Source organism: Trematomus bernacchii, unplaced genomic scaffold (genome assembly GCF_902827165.1).
Source record: "Trematomus bernacchii unplaced genomic scaffold, fTreBer1.1, whole genome shotgun sequence".
NCBI lineage: Eukaryota > Metazoa > Chordata > Actinopteri > Perciformes > Nototheniidae > Trematomus > Trematomus bernacchii.
Genome location: NW_022988066.1, coordinates 6961963 through 6983708, shown reverse-complemented (window position 1 = coordinate 6983708; position 21746 = coordinate 6961963). Strand labels below are relative to the sequence as shown.

The following is a 21746-nucleotide window of genomic DNA, read 5'->3' as shown; positions in this document are numbered from 1 at the left end:
AGCACCCCTACTTACCACGGCCCTGTATGAAAAGGTTCAACTACGCACACACACATGATCTCGGCTCGCGCAGCACGCTCACAGGCATAGATTGTGCAAGAAGTGCAGTGCAGGCATATTGTTATTCAAGAGATGCGTTGTTCTTTTGGAAAACATGTTTTTCTTTTCAATAATACTCATTACATTGACACATGCATTATTTGTGATTAAAATAATGGTTGTTGGTAATGTATTAGCGACCCCCACAGATGTATGATTTCACTGCGTCCGTGGGAGCTCAGACCCCTCCTTATGTGGGAGCCAATGGGAGCTCAGCTCCCATTGGCTCCCACATAACTCGAACCCTGCCTAAAACAGTGGCTGACAATGTGTTTTTTTTTTACCTTTAATGTTGTACTTATTGTTTGTTATTTAGTTTGTCACTTTAATAGAACGACCTGTCAATTGATCAAACTGTATTATCAATACTCTGTGACTCCAAAAAAGGAATAAAAAAACCAGTGAGAAAAAACACAAATACAACAAATGAATCATGTTTAACATAAAATAAGCACTGAATGATAAAGAGATCTGTTTCTAAGATTGTGTGATGTTGTTGGGTCTTGTAGTTTAAAGAAAACAACTCATCAACAGCAGTTCAACCATGAACAATAGAAGGTTGTTCAGACAAATTATGTTAGCCTTATATAGTCATAGTTTTCCTATTGCTGCTTCAAATGAATTTGTATAACATGCTAACATAGATATATAGTTTATTTGTATTGCTAGTTTCCTTTGGTTTTGACATGTCACCATGTCACAGAAAAACGACTTTCAAAACATAATGCAACATATAAAACATATTACAATTAAACTTACACTAGAGCTGCTGGCTAATGTATAATTTAACTGTTACCATCAACAATTGTTAAAACACAACTAACAGTACAACACGTACAATGAAAAAGGTATCTTAGAAGCGACAGATATTTGAAGGGGGTTATATTCAATTAAAATATTATTTTCGAAATGGTACGGTTTTATTTGGAGGGCTCCATGGAGGAGGTGGGCTATCTCGGAGAATCGTTTGTATTCGTCTTTCTTCTTTTTGTCTCTTCTGTTCCAGATCTTTCCGTACCTGTTGGAAAAAAGGAAATCACTTATCAGTATTATTAACCATTCCAGATTCCTTAGATATAACCAATGTACCATCAGTAAGAGAGACAAAAAACATTTTGTGGAGCAGGGTTTTGTACATGATCTATTTGATTTTGATTGGGGTAAAATCGATCTGTGTGCTGATGTAGAAACTGCATGGTCTTATTTTTATCTTGGTTTTATGGAAATTATAGATAGACATGCACCCCTGCGTAAATTTAGAGTGAAGGGACGAGACAACCCTTGGTTTTCTGCTGACTTATCTAGTCTCCTACATGAGAGAAACAAGGCCTGGGCAAAGGCTAGGAAATCAGGCTCAGAGGTAGAATGGCTACGCTTTAGGCAGCTAAGAAATAGCTTCACATCACAAATAAAAAGTGCTAAGTCTAAGTATTATCTGTCAGTTACCACAAAGAACCTGAATAATCCTGGAAAATTTTGGAAAGCCATAAAATCGATATCCACCGGTGAGATCCGTAATGAGCTACCTCCGTGCCTTACTACAGCATCTGGCTCTATATCGGACAGGGCCACTATGTTAAATTGTTTTAATGAGCATTTTGTGTCCTGTGGCTCTCTGTTTGATTCTGTGACTAACTGTGCTTCTGTGAACGTCTGTGACTCTGAAAAACGTGTTTTGGAAAACCCTTTTAGTTTTACTCCTTTTACTGTTGATGTTGTTCGTGAAGCTTTAACCAAGTTAGATCCTAAGAAACCGGCCGGCCCAGACAACGTAGAACCTTTCTTTTTAAAGATAGCTGCAGATTTTATTGCTCCACCTCTCACTACTCTTTTTAACCTCTCCCTCAGCACAAACACAATTCCAAAATTGTGGAAGTCAGCGTATGTCCTGCCTCTACTAAAAGGTGGGGAGGCCACTTTATTAAATAATTATAGGCCCATCTCTAAATTATCAGTTCTGGCTAAGGTTCTTGAACGCCTAGTGAGTGAGCAGGTAAAGGTGTTTTTATGTACAAATGACATCCTGTCTAAACATCAGTCAGGCTTCAGAAAGCAACATAGCACCATCACTGCCACAATGAAAGTGGTGAATGATGTGGCGAGTATTTTAGATAATAAGCAGAGCTGTGCAGCTCTATTTATTGACCTTTCCAAAGCGTTTGATACCGTCGATCATCGCATCTTAAAGCAGAGGCTACTCAGTATTGGCATATCCAGCCATGCAGTGGGGTGGTTTGTGAACTACCTCTCTGAAAGGTCCCAATGTGTTCATTTTGATGGGCTGTCTTCTGAGTGGTTAAACATTACTAATGGTGTTCCTCAAGGTTCTGTTTTAGGTCCACTTTTATTCTCCATCTACATCAATAGTTTAGGTGAAAATGTCGATGGAGCAACCTTACATTTTTATGCGGACGATACCGTTATGTACTGTGCAGGTCCCTCCATTAAGGAGGCTGTTGTTGAATTGCAAGCTGCTTTTAACATTATTCAGACTCAGCTCTCTGAACTAAAGCTTCTTTTAAATGTTGATAAAACCAAGGTAATGCTCTTTTCAAAAGCTAAAAAGACACCAGAGCCTGTTTTAGATATTGTAACTACGCAAGGAATAAAACTTGAAGTGGTTGCCTGTTACAAATACCTTGGTATCTGGCTTGATGATTGTCTCACTTTTAAACGTCATGTCAATAACCTGCTTAAAAAACTGAGGGTTAGGCTAGGTTTCTTCTACAGGAACAAGTCCTGTTTCTCGCTCGAGGCCAGAAAAAGGCTAGTCTCTGTGACCTTTTTACCTGTGCTGGACTATGGTGATCTGATTTATATGAATGCACCTGCCAATTGCCTGGTCAAGTTAGATGCTGCGTATCACAGTGCACTGAGATTTGTGACAAACTGTAAAGCATTAACCCATCACTGTACCCTGTATGCAAGGGCTGGTTTGCCATCGCTAACTGTACGGAGGCTCAGTCACTGGTACATTTTTATATATAAAAGCCATGTTAGGGAAACTTCCATCCTACATCTGCTCCCTGATCTCACGGCGAATTGTAAGTGGCTACTGCCTGAGATCGCATGCTGTGGTTTTATTAAATGTGCCAACTGCTAGGACTGTCTTAGGGAAGATAGCATTTAGATGCGCAGCTCCACTGTCCTGGAATAGTCTGCAATTGAAATGGAAACTGAGCAATCTGGTGCCACTAAATGTTTTTAAAGCTCGGTTGGATGCTACTGAATCGGAAGCTGTTGGTACCTGTTCATGTGGATAGTTATGTAAATTGTAATCCCTGTAATGATACTGTATGATGTCCTTTTGTTGCTCTGTTTATGTTTTTAATGTTTCATGTGGAACCTACTTGAGCAGGTCTCCCTTGAAAAAGAGATCAATGATCTCAATGGGATACAACCTGGATAAATAAAGGTTTGAAATGAAATGAAATGAATGCCATTCGTCACTGGTGCCACAAGTAATTGTACTTACCAGCCAGCTTTCATACATCTCTAAAGCCATTTTATCTCTCTCTTCTTTCATGTAGCGTTCCTCCTCTGCTTTATTTTGTATTTCTTTACGCTTCATTGTCACTATTTCATGGATAACATCTTTCTTCTTATCATTCCTAAAACATTTTTGGGGAAAAACAAGTAACAACAGATTAGAGGTGATAGAAAAAGATTAATTGTGTCTCGACATTACGCTTTGACTGCCATCTAGTGGTTGATCAATTTCATCACTAGATAGGTTTGAGTCTGACGGTACAATACTGTGTTGCTTCTAATATCCACATATAGCTTTAAGAAGTTAAATCAATTGCCTTTAGACACCAATAAAATGTTTATAATCAAGTACAGAACGACAATTCTATGACCAAAAACTCTGCAATGTTGCCATTCTAGCCACCAAGTGACAGTAGTGTGTAATGTTTTGGTAGCCGTTCTCAAATTGTGCAGCGTCAGTAGCTGTCGGACTGTTTTGGTTTGACTGTTTAGACATTCAGTGTTCCTTCCCTGAAAAGAAAATGATTTTCACTCACCAACCAGAAACGGCAGATTTGCTGTCATTTTTCCTTTCTTTCTCCTTTTCTTGTTTTCCAAACTGAAGTCTACTTTCAGCTTCTCTTTGTTTTCTGGACTTTTCTTTGAGGAGATGATCATGTTCGAGTTTCCATTGTTCAAACACCTGTCATTTTTACAACATTATTGATTAGCATATCTTTCCCCAGAAGTGTTTGTGGTAGCTTTCAGAATAACAAAAAATAAATAAATAAATGTACCTGTTTAGCAGATTGCATTTTTTCTTGTTTTCCTTCAAGCTCTCTTTGCTCTCTCATGATCGCATCTTCCTTTTCTTTGGATTTTGCTTTGAGACTTTGTGCTTTCTGTTTTTTCCAAGCCTCATATGATGCTACAGCATCTCCCTTTTTAGCCTCTTCTTCCTGTTTAGTATTTAAAATATGCATATATGTTAAAATAACTTGTTTTCTTAATATTGTTCTCAAACAGTTGGGTCTGCTGTATTTACGAAACTGATTATTCACCCTTTTCTTTTTCTCTTTAAGGATGTCCTCTTGCTTCTTTTGCTGCATGTTCTCTCTTGACTTTTCTTTTTTCTTTTCAAGCCATTCCTGTGAGGAATACATGTTAAAGGGGGAATATTAGTTTACATAGAATTCACTGTAGATAGACGGATAGATAGACGGATAGATAGATGTCCTTTATGGATCCAAAACTGGGAAATTCTTATGTTACAACAGCAGCAGGTTATCAAGGTCTTGGACTAAAAGAGATACGCAGTAAATATATATCTTACACAGAATAGAAATGTATGTATATAATATGTATATGTCTCATTCTTTATATATTTTTAAAAACACAAAAAATATATATATCGAATTGAGCAAATGACTTAGTTTTTTCAAAATGCAAAGAGGTAGAGTGTAATCATAACGATCAATACAGAATGAAGTATGGTTAAGAAAGAAACTGCACTGGTTGTATATTTTTCTTCAACATTGAACACTTTAACATTTTCAACTGTAGCAATGTGGCTCTCAACACGGTCTCATTTCACACTGACCTGGTAAATGGCAGCTCGGATGGAATCTGCTGTTTGAGGCTGAGACTCCTGGAGTGAGACTTTACGATCCAGAAGTTTGAGCGATCCCAAATATTTTGATTCCACATTTCTGGAGCAGGCACTCTGAGATCTCTGAGTAGTCTTTGAAAGAGAACTTGGTGTCCTAATTTAAATGACATGACATTTAGTTAAGTTACTACGGTGTTCTGTCAAAAAATTGTTATTTAAGTATCCAGTGTTGTAGCCAACCTGGTATCAAATGATTTTTCATGGACATGAGAAGTTTGATGTGAGGCATCTCCCGATCCTGCCTGAAAGAAGATAATAGACACATTTACTGAGACTAATAATCAAAACAAGAGGCAGAGCACTTCTGACGTGTCACTTGCAACCACAGTCACACCTGATGATTAAGGACTTACATTGAACTCTTCAAATGATGTGGAGTACTTGCTCTCCTGCTCTTTGCTGTCATCAGAAATAAAGTCATCTAAGAAAAAAGAAAGAAATATGAGTAGGATTAATAAGCTAAAAATACTATTTAAAAAAAAAGGTGATGGTGCTGAATATACCAGTTATTACCTCGGGATCCAGAATCAATAGTGGACTTTGAAGAGAGCTGTGACTGTTCACTCTTACTTGAAAAAGATTTGCTGAAGCTGCGTGAAAGTGCGCTATCTCCTTTTGTCCACTACGGTGAAAAACATAACAACAATGGGCAGCAATGAGAAGACGTTTTAAATTCAGAAGGGACCGTTCACCCCAAAATAAAATAATACATGTTTTTCCTTTTAACAGTAGTGCTATATGTCAGCTATCTTCTTTCTACTGAACTACAGCTGCCAACCTTATCACAGCACAGAAGAAAGTGTGCCTCTTTGTTTGCAGGTGTAGTTCAGTAGACTCACACAAAAACAATCTTGATTGATAAATGGCACTATGTAAGAGAAAAAATATGTATTTTTGATTAGGGGTTGGATTGTCCCTTTAAAATACTGACTAATCAAACAATGAGAGATGAGTGTCCTTACAGTGTTGTTGCTGGATGTGTCAGTGGAGAGGGGAATGGATCCAGAAGAAGTCTGGGGCCTGCTTACTTCCTGAGAATCACCACTTTCAGCTATTTTCTCCTTAGGGTGGAGGCTCAATCCGAGAGTCCTTTGCCTCGGTTTAGGTTTGGGTGGCTCCCTCTCTGTATCTAAACAATGACAGTTTGTTAAAAAATACATTAAAAATCCTACCCAAGTCACATTTAATGTTTCCCTTGTGATTAATACTTAAAACGGTGTAAACAGACCTGCTGTTGACACGTGTGTCAGGTTATTTGCTGATAACTGCGCACGCTGGTAGCTTTCTTCCAAGTTGCTGTTCTCATCGGGAACTGGAGTTTCAATCACACTGTTGTCAGATGGTAAGGGCAATAGCATGTCCGGTAGAGTGTCATCTGATGTTTGGAACGACAGAGATTTTACTGAGCTCTGTTTCGTGATTTGTGGATCAGCAGTCTCCCCATAACTGCTTTTATAGTTTATGTTATCTTCACTAACGTTTGTTGAGCGCTGGGTGGATAATGAGTCATTATAATTGTTATGTCGACTGTCGGAAGTGTCGGACGGATCGTTTTCTCCCAACTCTGGTGCCGTTGTTACTTCCAAGGGAGTGTCAATTCTTTTGGATTTCAGAAATGAAACTCTCTTTGTCCTGCCGTGTTTGTCCTCATCGTCTGAAACCTCGAAGGTGTTGATTTTGGATTTACTCTTCCCAGCCTTAAAAGCCCTAGCCCTCTCTTTTCTTGATTTGAGGAGTTGATTTAAAAAATCTGTGTGAAAAGAAAAGGAGATGACAGGCTAGGACGAAGCAACAAACTATATCAATTGACAAATAATAACAAACAAATGTTATTTAACACTTATGTCTTAAGAGGAAGTACAGTAAATTGGATAGAACACAAATATAATTTACACAAAGACACTAAATCTAGATCTAAATCTTCAGGGTCACTTGCACAATCCAAACTTATCAAGATATTTTAATGCTCTGCCTTCTTACCATCCTCATCTTCATTAAAGTCATCAGAGTAGGAGTATTGGTCTGTTTCGGTTTTGCTAGCCCTGGCAGACACAGCAGCCTGAAGTTCATCCTGCAACGCCATAATGTCAGATTAGATTCAAACTGACTTTATTGTCCATCTCACTGGAAATGTGTCTTTGGCTTCTCCAAAGAATAAAAATGTAATTGTGCAGAAAAATGACCTCCATGTGTGATCAAGTAGCATTTTACTCTGGTAGACAAACAAAGTTCTGATGCAAAATATTGACTTGTTGGTGTATATGTTGGATATATTTTGCATCTTAAACAGTTAGTCCACTAGCTTTTTTTGTTAGAGATGCATTATATTAAAGTAGCTACAGATGTTTGTTTTTTTACAGATGAGTAAAAGTCCAATATGGACCTATGAGATGTATTGGAGTAGAAGTCAAAAGTAGCATTAAATGAAAATGCAAGTACTTAAGTATAGTACTTCAGTAAATGTGCATATTTACTTTCCACCCTCTGTGGGGGGCTATCGGTTTAATCATGGTTTTTCATTTGGTCGGACACTGCAATGAATAAAGCTGTTACCTGGAATGTTGTCCTCCTCGATGTTTTCGGGCTTTTCGTGTAAGCCAGTGTCGTGAACTGCTGATTTGTCATTCTGAAAACTATGAACAATTTCCTCTGTCCGCATTCATTGAGATTAGCATGCTAGCTAGTGTTCAACCAGTAGCTAGGTTCTCTTCTAAGTTTCCCATGCGCACGAGACACATAGCTCGATTACTTTTATGCGTTGATAATTCTGACTACCTGTTGTCTGATTACGATACAGTTATTCGGAAATGGTAGCTTCTATCGAAAGGCAGACTGTTTTCTGCTAACAAGAAAACAACAAGCTACAGTGGGCTGACTGACTTGTTGATGGTAACCCTAGGAAACGAGGAGAGTTCCGTTTCTCCGTGTACCCAATGCGCATGCTCAGAAGATAGCAGTTTTGCACATTTTGATTTGATAAATTCAGAATAAGATGAGCAAAAAACGAATGAAAAAACATTGCAATCGCTATAATGTTCACTGGTACATACACTGCACACCTCTTTTGTATGGGATTGTAAGGTTCCTTCTATTTTACAGTCTTATAGTGTTATATTGTGTATGGAAAATACATTGCTCTTTGTTAGATAACTCCCATCTTTTCACATTTGTTATAAATACTTACAAAATACAGATCTTGATTTAAAACAAAAAATTCTGTTTGGTGACTCACTCACATATGGCTGTGCCTCTGGTCTCTGTGGAACAATGCATTTTCAATGTTTTCTCAAGGATTAGAAGCCAGAAAATAATATTTTCAATAAAGATATGGTGTTTATCTTCCTGAATGAATGCAGGAATGTGCAAGATTATGAATAAACATAGCCAGGCAATAAGACTGAATAATATTTTTATTTTGTTATGGGAAAAGTGCATAGTTGAAGCCCTTTTTTCTCTCAGACAAAAACAGTGTAACTCAAGGTCTCCTGTGGTAGCAGATAGTTCACTAGGTAATCTCAACTATCTAGCATGGCTTCCCCCTTAATTATATACAACTGCTTGTGGTTTCTATCTTCACCTCTACTTTCAATCACCAGTGTCTTAAGAGGGCATTATTGGCTGATGGGAATTAGGAGTATCTAGCCACCTAAAAATGTTTTTACAGATCATATCCATGTTCTTACAATTCAAACACAATGTAACAAGAAATACATTTTAATTTTAAGAGTAACTCGATGTCATTTTCTGATATCACTGGGACCCAAGATAATAATCCACTGCCCATTTACACTTTAATAGCCATGTTGCCATGACAGTGGCACGACACAGATAGTCAGTGACCAGAAAAACAGGAAACCCTTAAGCATATATTTTACAATCCAATAGCTAATAGAAGATATATTACATACAAAATCCACCAATTGTAATGTTCATATTTTTTATCAATCAAAGGGAAATTATTTGAGGCTGCAGTTTGGCGTGCAGTTGTATTAGGTTATACGTTTTCACCGACCTTTACATACATGTTAAGAAAACATCCACCACCATATTGTTCTGATTTAGATTCCGTACAATCTTTTCCGTACATATTCACCTTTAATCTAGCTGACAGAATGTATAACATGACTATTCTAGTAGAGCTCTGGTTCAAGAGAAATTAACAAATCCTGTAAGAAAAAAAATAGTTATATTATCATATATTATGACAGAAAATCCCTCTGAACTCAAATTTCAAATAAAAAATCAAATATTACTTTAATTAAGAGCAGTTTTTTTTCTAAATTGGAATCCACTCTTAATATTCACATTGGCCCTTGCTTCCTTCTTTTTAACTTGGTTTGAAATCATTGTCATACAGAAGTTGTAGAATAAACTTAAGATTGTTCCCATTACATTTCCGGGTGAGAAAACAACTCCTGAATCAGTACAACACACCTTCATAAGGAAACAACATACCACAACAAAAATGCTAATAAAATATAATTCTCTGCTACCATTATTCGAGTAAACAATTCCGTTTTTGTATCTTTCAGCCACAGAATAATTACAGTACAGGGATTAAAATGTTTGTGCTGAGTAAATAGTTTTACAATGATTCCATTCAATACATCCCAACTGTACGCCTACAATTCAGTTCATTTCAACTACGTGTCATAATTTTGACTTGAGTTTTATCTTCTTAATCAGACTCTTTAAGATCCAGCACTGCTGCCTTATACACTTGTTTAGGGACAGTAATCAATGGTCATACATTTTTATGGAAATTAAGTTAATGTAACAGACCAGACTATTTTCTGTAATACATTATATAATTAAGGCTTGGATGTAAACACAGAAGATGATTTTGTTGCATTTAAATCAATATGCCATATAACTGTAAACCTAATTCTGAATTTAATGCATCCATATGAACGTATTCCATTGAATAATATTGCTGTTTTGAATATGCTTTAATAACATTAGTCAACATGACATCGTAACTGGCACCGTTTGGACTAGTAACTTGAAAGGGGAAAGAGAGGAATGTTTCAGAGAACCCGCAACCCTCTATTACAAGCAAGCATTTCAACCAAAACGTAACCTCCCCTCTCATATCCACCAACACATGTTCCTTCATTTAGAGTTCATGCAACTGCAGATCAGTCAGCATCAGAGCAGAGATCAGGAACCTAGAACAAAGCCTCAACTTCTGATTAAAGACTTGAGGTAAATAACACATAGAGCCCAATGGTTATATCAACATTCTGATATTGTCGGTCAATATTATAGGTCAAAATTGTAATACCTGCCTTTATCTACACCTTGTCACTTGGTATACATTTTTAGATCATAGATAAATTGGAAATATCATAACTGTATTGGAGTCATCAATTGTCTATCAGTTGGGCTCTAGTTACATGAATCATAGACAGATCCACCCCAAAATGTAACGGCTTTAGAAAAGCAAAAGATATTTAAATAAAAGGGGAGGGGGCACTGTCCTGGTCACGGTCCCTTGCTAGCTGTGCAGCTCCGTCAGAGCTGCTGGGGGGGGGGCTGTACTCTCCACTGTTAGTCAACAGGTGGTGCTGGCGGCTCTCTTCTATCGCTCTGCAAGACAAGAAAATTATAAGTATTTTCAATGGAAAACATACAGTTTTGATGATGATATCAAGTAGCAAACTATGAAACAAATACTGTGATAATATTACTCATTTTAACTGTATTGCTATACTGTACTATGTCACCTTTTCACTAAGATAGATAATTGCTTATCTTTACAAATATTGACCAAACAACTGAATCATAACAATATGTGAATGCTTTCTGTATTTTTTTAGAATGTTGTTTTCTGTAACTTAACTATCACAAAACAGAACTTACTAGCTCTTATTAGATGAGCCAGAAAATATTGACATTTAACGTTCACATAGACACTTTCTAAGGCCTTTTTTATCATTTTGACATGTAATATTATTATCATTGAGAAGTTGAAACTGCTCATTTAGCCATTACTCCACTATATCCTTACATGGCAAGTAGTTGTTTAATGCTATATTAAATGTTCGGAATATTATATATAGCACCTATATCCTCATACAGGCAAATTGTGTCTCTTTGAGTTAGTAAGTGTAATTATTTTTTGATTCATTATCATTTGAAGGCAGAGCAGTACTGAACATATATATATTTTTTTAAATCATATGTTTCGTTGTGTAATCAATACTGACATTGTGGGGTCCGGAGGCTTTGCCTGTGGGACGGGAACGCCTGAGACTGGAAGGCCGCATTAGGAAAAGGAGAAGAGCAACCACCGCCCATCCCATCAGAACCAGGGGGAGGGTCAGCTCCCCTCCTCCGCCCACCGACCCACCGGGAGCTGGCACTGAAAAAATAAAAATAATAATTTGCATTGTAACATATGTTATTATACTACACTCATGTTTCCGAATCAAAAAAATTACACAAGACACTTTAAAAAAAACTAAACAAATGGGTCTAATGTGGTTGTACGTACGTTCCTGAGGGCAGTCTGTGTCTGTGCAGTAGGACTGAGATTGCCTGAGCTGAAAGGGAAATTACAGAAAGAACAAAGAAGACTTAACACAAGAGAAGATGTCTGGCTCATTTTCCGCCTAACTCAGCACATTTATAAACTCCTCTCAAGTTGACAAGTATGCCTTTCTGTTTTTTTCTTCTTCTATGTGGCAGATTCAACATCAAGAAGGTACAGACCAACATTGATGCAGGTTTGTAAACACTAGGAAGCAGCATTGTTACTTCCTTTTTATATCTGCTACTTATCAGTCTCTCCTTCAAACTCTCAAACAAGAGTTAGTGATTGTTGGAACAGAGGAAAGACGACTTTGATAAGTATTGGTTTGTTTGTGCTTTTTAAAATGATGAGGTCAAATTACTGTTGTCTGATTGAAGTTGGGTGGCTTTCAAGTAGAGCATAAATGTATGTTTTTTTATGTTAATAAATTATATTATTTGTCCATATCCCTGTTCATCTTATTTGGCAGAAAATAACTTCAATGCACATTACATAGCATTGTGGCGTAAATGGTGAGAAAATGTGTGTGTCCACCCATCGGTCGTGTTCAGTAGGATAGGAGCTGGAGTTGTTAAATAACATGACTACTGTAGAGACATTTGTTCTAGAAATTAATGCAGGTTGTATCCTTTCCAATTAAAGACATAATCTGGGTTTAGAGTGTGTAAATTGTTTGTTTTTTTCATGGAGAGAGGGGCTTCATTTTCTCTGCTTACCATTGCTCTCTTTTCTAGGAAGAGGGAAAACAAAGGTTGACTTTTAAAACACCGCTGATAACAAATAGGCTAATCCACAGGAGTTCATTGTTAGATGACACCTATTGTGTAAGTAAATAACCAAGTCACAACCTACTTTTAACAACAGCACATACAAAAACAAACATCTGAGTTCTGCTTCCTTCCCAACAAACATTGTATAGTACTGACTGGCAAATACTGTGTAAATGATTTGGTTATTTGGACAACACCCTTTCCTGTTGCAAGCAAATCAGAAACCCCTAGGGTTGTTTCAAGCTCTAAGCCAACTGCAGCTCGCCATGCAAGTTACACCTGTGCACAAAAGAGCCAATGAGGTCACTTGAAAACTGACACAACATGATCACAATCTGTACTCCTCCTTTAAAGTACGTTCTCTAAATAACTTCAACCTAATCTACTTCAACACACTTTCCATTTAAAAAGTGCTGGGGGTATTTACAAGCAAAATGCATATGTGACAACACAAAGTGTGTCAGAGTTTAATTTCTCTGTAAGGCAGAACTGATAGCATCACAAAGTAAATACTGAGCAGGAACCAGGATATGTGGCTCAGTGTCAGTCGGCAGCTTTTCATTTCCTTCTTCTTTTTCTTGCTAGTTCCTTCATGCCTGACTCTCTTTGCTGCCTTCTCTCCACTTCAACAGAAGATATTTTTACTTACTGCATACTTGGAATACCTGTCACTTTCCCTTCACTCTGTAATGAGTCTGCTTCGTAAGATTTCAAGTGACAGAGAAGGACACTCATGACTTACCAGGTTTATGAGTCGCCTCATAGCGTGCTCGTGGGTGCAGATGCACTCACAAGGGTCAAAGCCTCCCTCTGCCATTTCTCACCAGATGTTGTCCACCCTAAAACAAAATGAAAGAACTGTTAACTCAGATGTTCATGAGCAAGTGAGAGATGTCTAATGCTCCCTCTAGTCAGTGTTGTGCACACACAGGTTAGAGGGAGGAGACTGCTCAGTTTAGTACAGTCAACAGACAGTTTTATTGCGGTGCATGTTAAGTAGGTTGTTGCTTAACGTGAGGGCTGTCACAATTTTTTATGTAGCCAGTCAAGAGTTATCTGAACGCTGTAGGCCATCACATTTTTGCACTGCAGCGATGGCACTTTAATTTGACCACCTTAAAAAGTTGACATAAAGAACAGAGAATATAAATATATTTGGACATTTTGTTCACGATATATTATTGGATATTTTGTGAGTGGATTCTGATGCTGTCCATGTATTTATTTCATTGAGATTTTGTCTCGTCTTTGCCCAGTTTGTGTGTCATTCTTTGTGTTTCGGGACATTGTGTTTTCATCATGTATGTATTGCAATCTATTCAGTATAGCCTACTTCTAACATTATAATTGTACAAGGAAGTAGCGGTCAATCAGCTGGACTACATAAAGCGAAAATATAAATCTTAAAACAAAAACAAACAATTGCCACGTTATTTTAACCAAATAGTGACATGCATACACTTGCATGGCTACATTTCGACTCAATAACAATCTCACTTGTTACCGAGTTGTATTACATGAAAAAAAGAACACGTTGTATTTTACATGGGTGTCTGCTTACATATGTATAGAGTGGCACTTTTTGCTAACCAACGCTTAAATTGACAATCATATAATATTGCTCTCGAACTAATTTAGCTAACACCAGACTAGCTCATTGCTAACCAAGTCAGCAAAGAAGACTCGTACAGCGTTGTTTTTTTCTCGAATAATAAAAATGAATATATAATTTAGAGACAGATGTGACAGCAAAAGGCATCGAAACACAACTTACTTGCGCCTTATTGATGTTGATAGGACGTTAGGTGTCTTTTAAAGGCCTGTCTGCTCTGTTGTTCTGCACAGAAACCATCAGACTGCAGAAATGTCAACCTACCGTCTGTGATTTGTTTGGTGCACGTGAGCCAACCTGGAGCCAACCAGCGACAGACATCCGGGAGCTACACACAAGGAACGATTTAACCGTCTCTTATTGGTTTAGACATTTGATGGACAGGTCGTCCGGCAAATCACAGTAAGGGAGGTCTATAACGACTGGAAAGTAAACAAACAGTCTTCCTATCATTACGCAGAGACAGATGAACCGAGCCCCATTATATATACAAGGCCCCAACCTATTTTATACAGTCTGGCCCCAACATCTGTACATGATTGTGCTCTAATTATGCAGTTTTTTTAAATTCACAAACAGACAATTTCTACTACTTTAGAGCTTTATTCTCTACTTAAAACAGTCAGGTTATTAACATCAAAATACAATTATTTTGATACATACAATTTTTTATATAATTTGTATTGTTTTTAATTATATTTGTATGTAACTTTCGTTTATCATTCTAATTGTATGTACATAATTTATTATATGTGTTGCAGCTACTTTTCTATATTTTATATTTTTCCAATATCTAACATCTGTACGAATGTGTAACAACTTACAGTGCTGGAAGGTAACTTGAATACATCTACATGTAAAAACTACATACATTAAAAGTGCCACATCACAAATAAAGGGAGATTGTTCTTTATTTGTTATTATATGGTGATTAACATTTTGTTTACAGTGGATTAAATGTATACCTTAACTGTTGACACTACGATTAAGTGGATATTTAAAGTGACAAGTTAGGAGGTAAAGTTAAATTATTAATATTAGCGAGTTATATAAGTAAACATTGCACACAAATAATACTTTGGTATGTAATTAGTCACATTCCATAAATGAAATCAGATGGGTTCAGCAAATGATGAGAAATGTCCTGATGGCAAGTTTGAAAATAACATAAACCCATCCATATACCTGCTGGAACCATTAATGAAACTTCCAGTTTCTACTACATTTAGCTGCACTGTGTGAGTGCGTGTTCTGGACTGACTGACGCTGAGCGCTGGCTGGCAGTCGCTGTTAGTAAGACGGTGAAAGTGAAAGAAGGACTCCATAACTGTGGAAAGCACCAGAGCAGGCAGTCCCCACACCGGAGCAGAAGGCAGTCCCCACACCGACAGTCAGCACAGGAGGGAGAAAGAGCTCCGGGTCTGAGGCAGCAGCAGTTCAGCAGACACAGCCATGGCTAACATCGCGGTCCAGAGGATCAGGCGGGAGTTCAAAGAAGTTCTCAAAAGCGAAGAGGTGCGGTAACGTTTGTGGATATCTTTATACTTCGATTGAGCTATTTTTTTTATAACGTTTTCAACTTAACCAACATGTGAGGTGTGTGGAGTGTGTGAAAGAGGTTCAAATTACCTAACGTCAGGTCCCAGTCGTGTGTTGCAGCAGGTCAGGCCTAAACAGGAGAACTTTAGCTAGCTTTAGCTCGATGTCACTGTCAGGTGGGTGTGTTCAGGAAACACCGGGGATTCAGCCTTTCCAGTGAGGGCCCCTGTGTTCTAACAAACAATACTGCACACCTTTAGTTCGTTGCCATACTGGAAAAACCTCCCTTGTACGAGGAAACACACACGCCTCATACACGGTACCGTGTGTGTTTCCTAACGAGATTTAGTTAGTGACACTTGGAGTTAGCTTTTAGCTTGCTAACGAACTGTTGTTTTGACATCTCATCCAGTTAGCATTAGCCTGTGGTGCTATGATGCAACCTTCACCAACTCGTCACCTTTATAATACTTAAATTAATTGTTGGTCTCAATAGGTTAGTGTTTCGGGCATTTTTAAGGGGTTATTTTGTCATGCTCGTGTCATACAAATATTGTTATTGTGGGTTTGTTGTTATGTCAACTTTTGCTAGCTTGGTTCTTGTAGCAAGCTACCCGTGTTGTTTACGTATTTAAATGTCGAGACGGCTCCCGTTGAACAATGTTTTTTGGTATAAAATTACAGATATTGTGCCGTTTTTACCAACCAACACATATATGTAGCTTCACGTTTGTTTGTAAACGTATGGTGTAATACTTGACAGAGACATGTCAAGACATGAAAGACTGTGACACCAAGGGTAACTGGTTGTGTCCCTCTCATTTATCCCAACCCACAGACAAGTAAAAACCAGATAAGAGTAGAACTGGTGGATGAAAACTTCACAGAGCTGAGGGGGGAGATAGCAGGTCCTCCAGATACACCATATGAAGGTATGGTCACAAACAAGCATTTCAATGACCTGCCAAGATATTTGCACAAGAATCTAATGACATGATATGACATGCCTAACATTTTTCTCTTATTAAGGTGGCAGATTTCAGCTTGAAATTAAAATCCCAGAAACGTATCCTTTCAACCCACCAAAGGTACGTCATTCACTTGTTCCCATCTGGTACACACTGTATGTCCTTCACTTGCACATTGTCAGACCTGGTATAGCATTTTTGGCTTTGGCATCTTTGTTTCAAAAACGTTGATATGCCGTTTTGAGGAACTTGAAGATGCCGCTTGAAGTACAGTTATGTGAATTGTAAACAGCTTATCCGGGTTTCCTATCACTGTCTGTCACGTCACGTGCACATAATTGCCCTTTAACTCTAGTAAGATAGGATTGTCACTAAACTAATTCTATGTTTGATACAATACTCAAAAAATATTGATGCTGGATAACATTTTCAATAACGTTTCACAAAGTTTACAAACGGTAATAAGGCCATAATGTTTTGTGATAGACAATAGTGACAAAATGAAAAGTAAAAGAGATAGTCTGGAATGGAGTTTCTGAGATGTTCAGGAACCAGAGACACAAACATTAAATATTCTCTCAGTAATTTTACATTTTCAATATTGATATATATATATATTTATATATGTATATAGTAATGTCATAGCGTTTCTCGGCTTATATAATCAAATATATAATACAAAATCCAATATTTCCATGAAGCAGTTGTCCTTATGGATTATTGACCTGCTTAAATTTGATAAGCAGGTCAGCACCGTAGTCAAAACCTGCTTCTTTTTTTTTAAATACGACTATTGGCCAAGACCAAGTCGTTTTTATCTTTTAAAGACCTAGAAAGGGTTATTAACGCCTTTGTAACCACGAGGCTGGATTATTGCAACGCTCTATACGTGGGTATGGACCAGGCGTCAATTAGACGCCTGCAGCTAGTGCAGAACGCAGCTGCGCGTCTTCTCACTGGCCACAAAAAGCGTCACCACATCACCCCAATTCTGGCCTCATTGCACTGGCTTCCAATTCGGTTCCGAATTGATTTTAAACTCCTTTTATTTGTTTTTAAAGCACTAAATGGTCTGGCTCCGGCTTATATAGCAGAACTCATCCATCGCTACACCCCAGAGAGCTTTAAGGTCGGCTGACCAGCTGCTGCTGGTAGTGCCCAAGACCAGGCTCAAAACCCGAGGGCACCGAGCCTTCGCAGCAGCTGGGCCTAGGCTCTGGAACACTCTGCCCCTCCATGTGAGGTCGGCCCAGACCCTAGGGGTTTTTAAATCAACACTAAAGACTCACTTCTTCTCCCTGGCCTTCTAGTCAGAGCGGAGCATGACTCCTGACATTTCCCTGTTTGATTTTTATATTTGCTGTTGTAATTTATTGTCTTCTGTTTGCGATTGTAGTAATGTGTTTTTTATTTGCATGTACAGCACTTTGGCTCGACCAAAAATCGTTTTTAAAATTTGCTATATAAATAAAACCTGATTTGATTTGATCCACAGAAATATGTTTAACTTATGGCTACCACAGTAAAGACGAAAGGACAAAATCTTACCAAACATGATCAGAACTTGAAACGTATGTGCATATTAAAAACTCATTGTATCCCTGTTTTCCTCAGGTGCGTTTCATCACTAAGATCTGGCACCCTAACATCAGTTCTGTGACAGGAGCAATTTGTCTGGACATTTTAAAAGACCAGTGGTGAGTGGATGTATCTGAGCCTTGTGACCTTCTGCACATGAATACAATTCCTGCGTGTCTCCTACTTCTCAAACACCCTCATTCACCTGCTCCAACTTGACTTCTGTCCCCCCAGGGCAGCAGCTATGACCCTGAGGACGGTGCTGTTATCTCTACAGGCTCTCCTTGCTGCAGCAGAACCAGATGATCCCCAGGATGCAGTTGTAGCAAACCAGGTGAGAAAGATTTTTGTACACACACACGCCTGATTTCCATAAACATAGCTTTAGCAAATTGCTTGACAATTGAATGGAAACGTGAATACGGTGTGGCTCTCTCTCTACTTTTAGTGTTTGCTGATTTTGTAAAGTGCATATAAAAAACAATTCTTATTGAGCTCTTTGTCTTCATCCTCAGTACAAGCAGAATGCAGAAATGTATAAACAGACAGCGAGGCAGTGGTCTCACGTCTTTGCTGGCGCGCCTGTCTCCACTCCAGACTACAACCGCAAAATAGATAAACTCTGTTCCATGGGCTTTGAAAAGGTCAGAACCACTTTCTGTTTTACTGTACACATTAAACGAATGTATTGAACAAAGTATGGTGTGGGTCAGGAAAGTTATGGATTTTCTTTTTTTTTTTAATTGTAATTTTGCAGTATGGGGGGACATTTTCTGATTCTGTAATAATTAAGCAAGTATCTCTAAGTATAGGAATGTTAGTCGAAGGAAACAAGACATTTGAGTATATAGCTTTAGGCTCTGGGAAAACTTATGCTTGGTATTTTATTTTTACTGTATTCTGACATTTCACAGACTAAACAAAAACTACACAGTATATTAATCACCATTTTATAAAAAGAAAATAGTTATTTGGCAGCAGAGCAAGCAAAGTAGTCTCACTGTAGAAAATGTCAAAACATTTACTCTTAACAAGTCCCAAGATAATTAATATTAAAGTAGCTCATTTGTTGTTTTCTAAAACGTATAAAGCCGTGTAAGGGTTGACATTTCATGCTCATTAAAGCGTACTTTAAAATCAATCTTCTTTTTACTTTTCTCTCTTGCAAACAGAATGCAGTAGTAGCAGCCTTGTCTTCAAAATCCTGGGATGTGGAAACGGCGACAGAGCTGCTCCTTAACAACTAAAACGTAGCCAGGTGTGAGGATCCCCAACTCCCATTGTCATAACATCAGCTCCCCCCCAGCATCCATTCCACCATTGCCTTGTGTTACACAGACGACCCCCCACCCCCCCCCATTCACCACAGCAGTCTGAGCCTTCTTTATAACAAGTCGGTTTGCTACGAACTCAACACCACAATCGCCAATATTCACACCGCCCTGCCAGTTCATTACCGTCTACTCTTCCACTAACTCAACATGTTTACTTGTAATAGACCACCAAACACCTTCGATCATGCATCTTGTATTCCATGCCCATTATTTACATCGGATCTGAAACTTTCTTTCCCACATATCTTTGTACCTGAATATTGCAAACAATCAAATAACTGCCATTGCTGGAGGATTTTAAACAATGTCAAGGAAGTCCTGCATACTGCTCTCAGAGTATGTCACCATTCGCTCTCCAGCAAATGGTTGGCCCTGGTCTTGCTGTATTACATGTACTGGACTGGATAGTGTTCTGCAAAGAGCAATAGAATGGATTTTTCCTGAGCAGTTTCTCGGATGCTTTAATTACCTGCAGTTTGTTTTTTTCGATCTGTAGATGTAGGTAAGATCACACAAACATCTGCACAGAAGTTATCTGTAAATAGATGCGTGTAGCCGTGTACATTTGAAAATACAATGGGATATACTTTTTCTTTTCTTACATGGCATTGTAGAACAAATTATTTTAAATATAAACTATGCCTAGTTTACAACTATACGGAGAGATATCTTTATATGCTTTGTGATTTACGAGAAAGCCCTCTGAATGGCCTGTTTCTTTTCTTTTTACTAAGATTGTTGTTTAGGGATGGCACAACATCCTGGTCCTAGTGGGACAGGAGCTGAGAGCCAGCTCAGGCCCCTGGAGGTCATAACATGCCATCTTTTCTTGTCTTTGCATGCTCTCTGCTGCCTTTTATTTTATTTGGCCAAACGATGTGGTGATGGGGGGGGGGGGTGTCTGTTCATTTCAACATAACTTTGTAATCCGTGAAGAGAGACACCTGGAAGCTCGGCAAGCAACTGAAGGTCTCCCAGTGATATCCGTAGGGAACCAGTCTTTTCTGTTGAGTGTTGGTGGAAAATCTTCTGAACAGATTTGCACGGCACCAGCAGAAAATAGTGACTCTGAATTTCATCAATTGTTTTGAGTTTGCAATGCTGTGTTTTTTGTTAATTTCAGAGCAATCACTTTCAGCCACGTATCAAGGACCTGCTCACCCTCAGTCCTGCTGATGTAGAACATTTAGGGGGGGGGGGGGTTTATTGCTCGTCACTGATCCCATCCCGCAGGACTCGATCCAATCCTTTGGCCATATATAGGAGAAGCCAGCAGACATGCTTTACTACTCAGCCAAATAAAATGATCATGGAAGTTGTGTTATGAGTAATAAAATAGGCTGGCACTCCTCTGAAGCACATAGCAGGCCTGCAGTGTTTTCAGACATTTTGATTTGAGGTACAAGGACTATGAAGAAATGCTCAGCATAAAGAGAAGTGGGGTGTCAATGAATCCTCACATGGCTTCTTTTAAATAGGAAATATCTTTTGCTCGCCCTCCAGCTCAGTCCCTACCAACGCAGTGGCATATTACAGTACTAAATGGAGTTGTCGTGCTCTATCTCCACAGTGAATTCCCCGCCAGAGCCAAAAGAAACACGGTTCAGAGGTAGAGGAGCGCACCATTTCTGTTCATTGTAAATAGCCCAGTTCTTAATAAAGAGCTGTGTCACGAGTGCACCATTGATGGCTGGATCTATATTTTGTAAGAAAAAAGGAAGGACAAAAAACAGAAATGAAGCCCCCTCCCTGGTTTTTCTCACTATGTACTATATTGCACGATGATGAAGCATTAGATAAGGGGCTGTTTGCATCTCAGTTTCTCCATTTGGATTGAGACTTATTTTCTTCTTGTTTCCTTGGAAGTGAGCATCAGCAGTATAAAAAGCATGGTTATTTATTGTGACAGTGTCATGTTTCTTTGATTAAAAAAAAAAGTGGAAAATCAATTTGTCATCTTTTTGGAAAAATGCACTCCATAAACACTGATCAAGACAAATGTACTGCATGGTAACATCTAAGAGCATTTATTTTTCTGGAAAAAAATTAAATATGATCATGAGGATAGGCATACTTTAACTACAGTAAAAATAAACTACAGTAAAAATAATTCATCAACGCATCCTGCAAGGTTTCAAATCACCGTTACTAAAGCAAGCTTTACCCAGCCGAAC

General features: G+C 38.3%; 3 protein-coding genes across 5 annotated transcripts; 1 reads left to right on the top strand and 2 right to left on the bottom strand.

The window, feature by feature from the left end:
- Positions 1–483: 483 nt before the first annotated feature.
- On the bottom strand, positions 484–8116 carry map9 (microtubule-associated protein 9). The gene is made up of 13 exons (XM_034120317.1): positions 7790–8116; positions 7217–7307; positions 6465–6986; positions 6199–6365; positions 5750–5858; positions 5590–5657; positions 5417–5478; positions 5168–5330; positions 4629–4715; positions 4365–4526; positions 4125–4270; positions 3575–3710; positions 484–1117 (listed from the first exon to the last, which is right to left on the bottom strand). The coding sequence occupies exons 1-13, from the start codon at positions 7859–7861 to the stop codon at positions 998–1000; spliced, it is 1905 nt and encodes a 634-aa protein (XP_033976208.1). The 5' UTR covers positions 7862–8116; the 3' UTR covers positions 484–997.
- Positions 8117–8628: 512 nt separating this feature from the next.
- Positions 8629–15894, bottom strand: smim14 (small integral membrane protein 14). 3 transcript variants are annotated; one of them, XM_034120316.1, is made up of 5 exons: positions 15783–15894; positions 13284–13380; positions 11733–11781; positions 11446–11600; positions 8629–10825 (listed from the first exon to the last, which is right to left on the bottom strand). In XM_034120316.1, the coding sequence occupies exons 2-5, from the start codon at positions 13356–13358 to the stop codon at positions 10787–10789; spliced, it is 318 nt and encodes a 105-aa protein (XP_033976207.1). In that variant the 5' UTR covers positions 13359–13380; positions 15783–15894; the 3' UTR covers positions 8629–10786. The 3 variants fall into 3 exon arrangements, with proteins under 3 accessions (XP_033976207.1, XP_033976205.1, XP_033976206.1); XM_034120314.1 differs by lacking the exon at positions 15783–15894 and adding an exon at positions 14316–14463; XM_034120315.1 differs by lacking the exon at positions 15783–15894 and having other exon boundaries at positions 13284–13492.
- ube2kb (ubiquitin-conjugating enzyme E2Kb (UBC1 homolog, yeast)) lies at positions 15403–21521 on the top strand. Its single transcript, XM_034120313.1, has 7 exons — positions 15403–15668; positions 16531–16624; positions 16722–16780; positions 18275–18357; positions 18473–18572; positions 18754–18882; positions 19411–21521. Exons 1-7 carry the CDS (start codon positions 15606–15608, stop codon positions 19483–19485), a joined length of 603 nt encoding a protein of 200 aa, XP_033976204.1. The 5' UTR covers positions 15403–15605; the 3' UTR covers positions 19486–21521.
- The last annotated feature ends 225 nt before the right edge of the window (positions 21522–21746 follow it).

Bases quoted from the DNA above. Each gene is read 5' to 3' on its own strand.
- smim14 (XM_034120316.1), bottom strand. From the start codon at position 13,358: ATGGCAGAGGGAGGCTTTGACCCTTGTGAGTGCATCTGCACCCACGAG. The intron at 11,782-13,283 runs GTAAGTCATGAG...TTTCCCTTTCAG, and splicing joins TGAGGCGACTCATAAACCTG to CTCAGGCAATCTCAGTCCTA. The intron at 11,601-11,732 runs GTACGTACAACC...TTATTTTTTCAG, and splicing joins CACAGACTGCCCTCAGGAAC to TGCCAGCTCCCGGTGGGTCG.
- ube2kb (XM_034120313.1), top strand. From the start codon at position 15,606: ATGGCTAACATCGCGGTCCAGAGGATCAGGCGGGAGTTCAAAGAAGTT. The intron at 16,625-16,721 runs GTATGGTCACAA...TCTCTTATTAAG, and splicing joins TCCAGATACACCATATGAAG to GTGGCAGATTTCAGCTTGAA. The intron at 18,358-18,472 runs GTGAGTGGATGT...CTGTCCCCCCAG, and splicing joins GACATTTTAAAAGACCAGTG to GGCAGCAGCTATGACCCTGA.
- map9 (XM_034120317.1), bottom strand. From the start codon at position 7,861: ATGACAAATCAGCAGTTCACGACACTGGCTTACACGAAAAGCCCGAAA. The intron at 5,658-5,749 runs GTAATAACTGGT...CTTTTTTCTTAG, and splicing joins TATTGATTCTGGATCCCGAG to ATGACTTTATTTCTGATGAC. The intron at 5,479-5,589 runs GTAAGTCCTTAA...ATCTTCTTTCAG, and splicing joins CATCATTTGAAGAGTTCAAT to GCAGGATCGGGAGATGCCTC.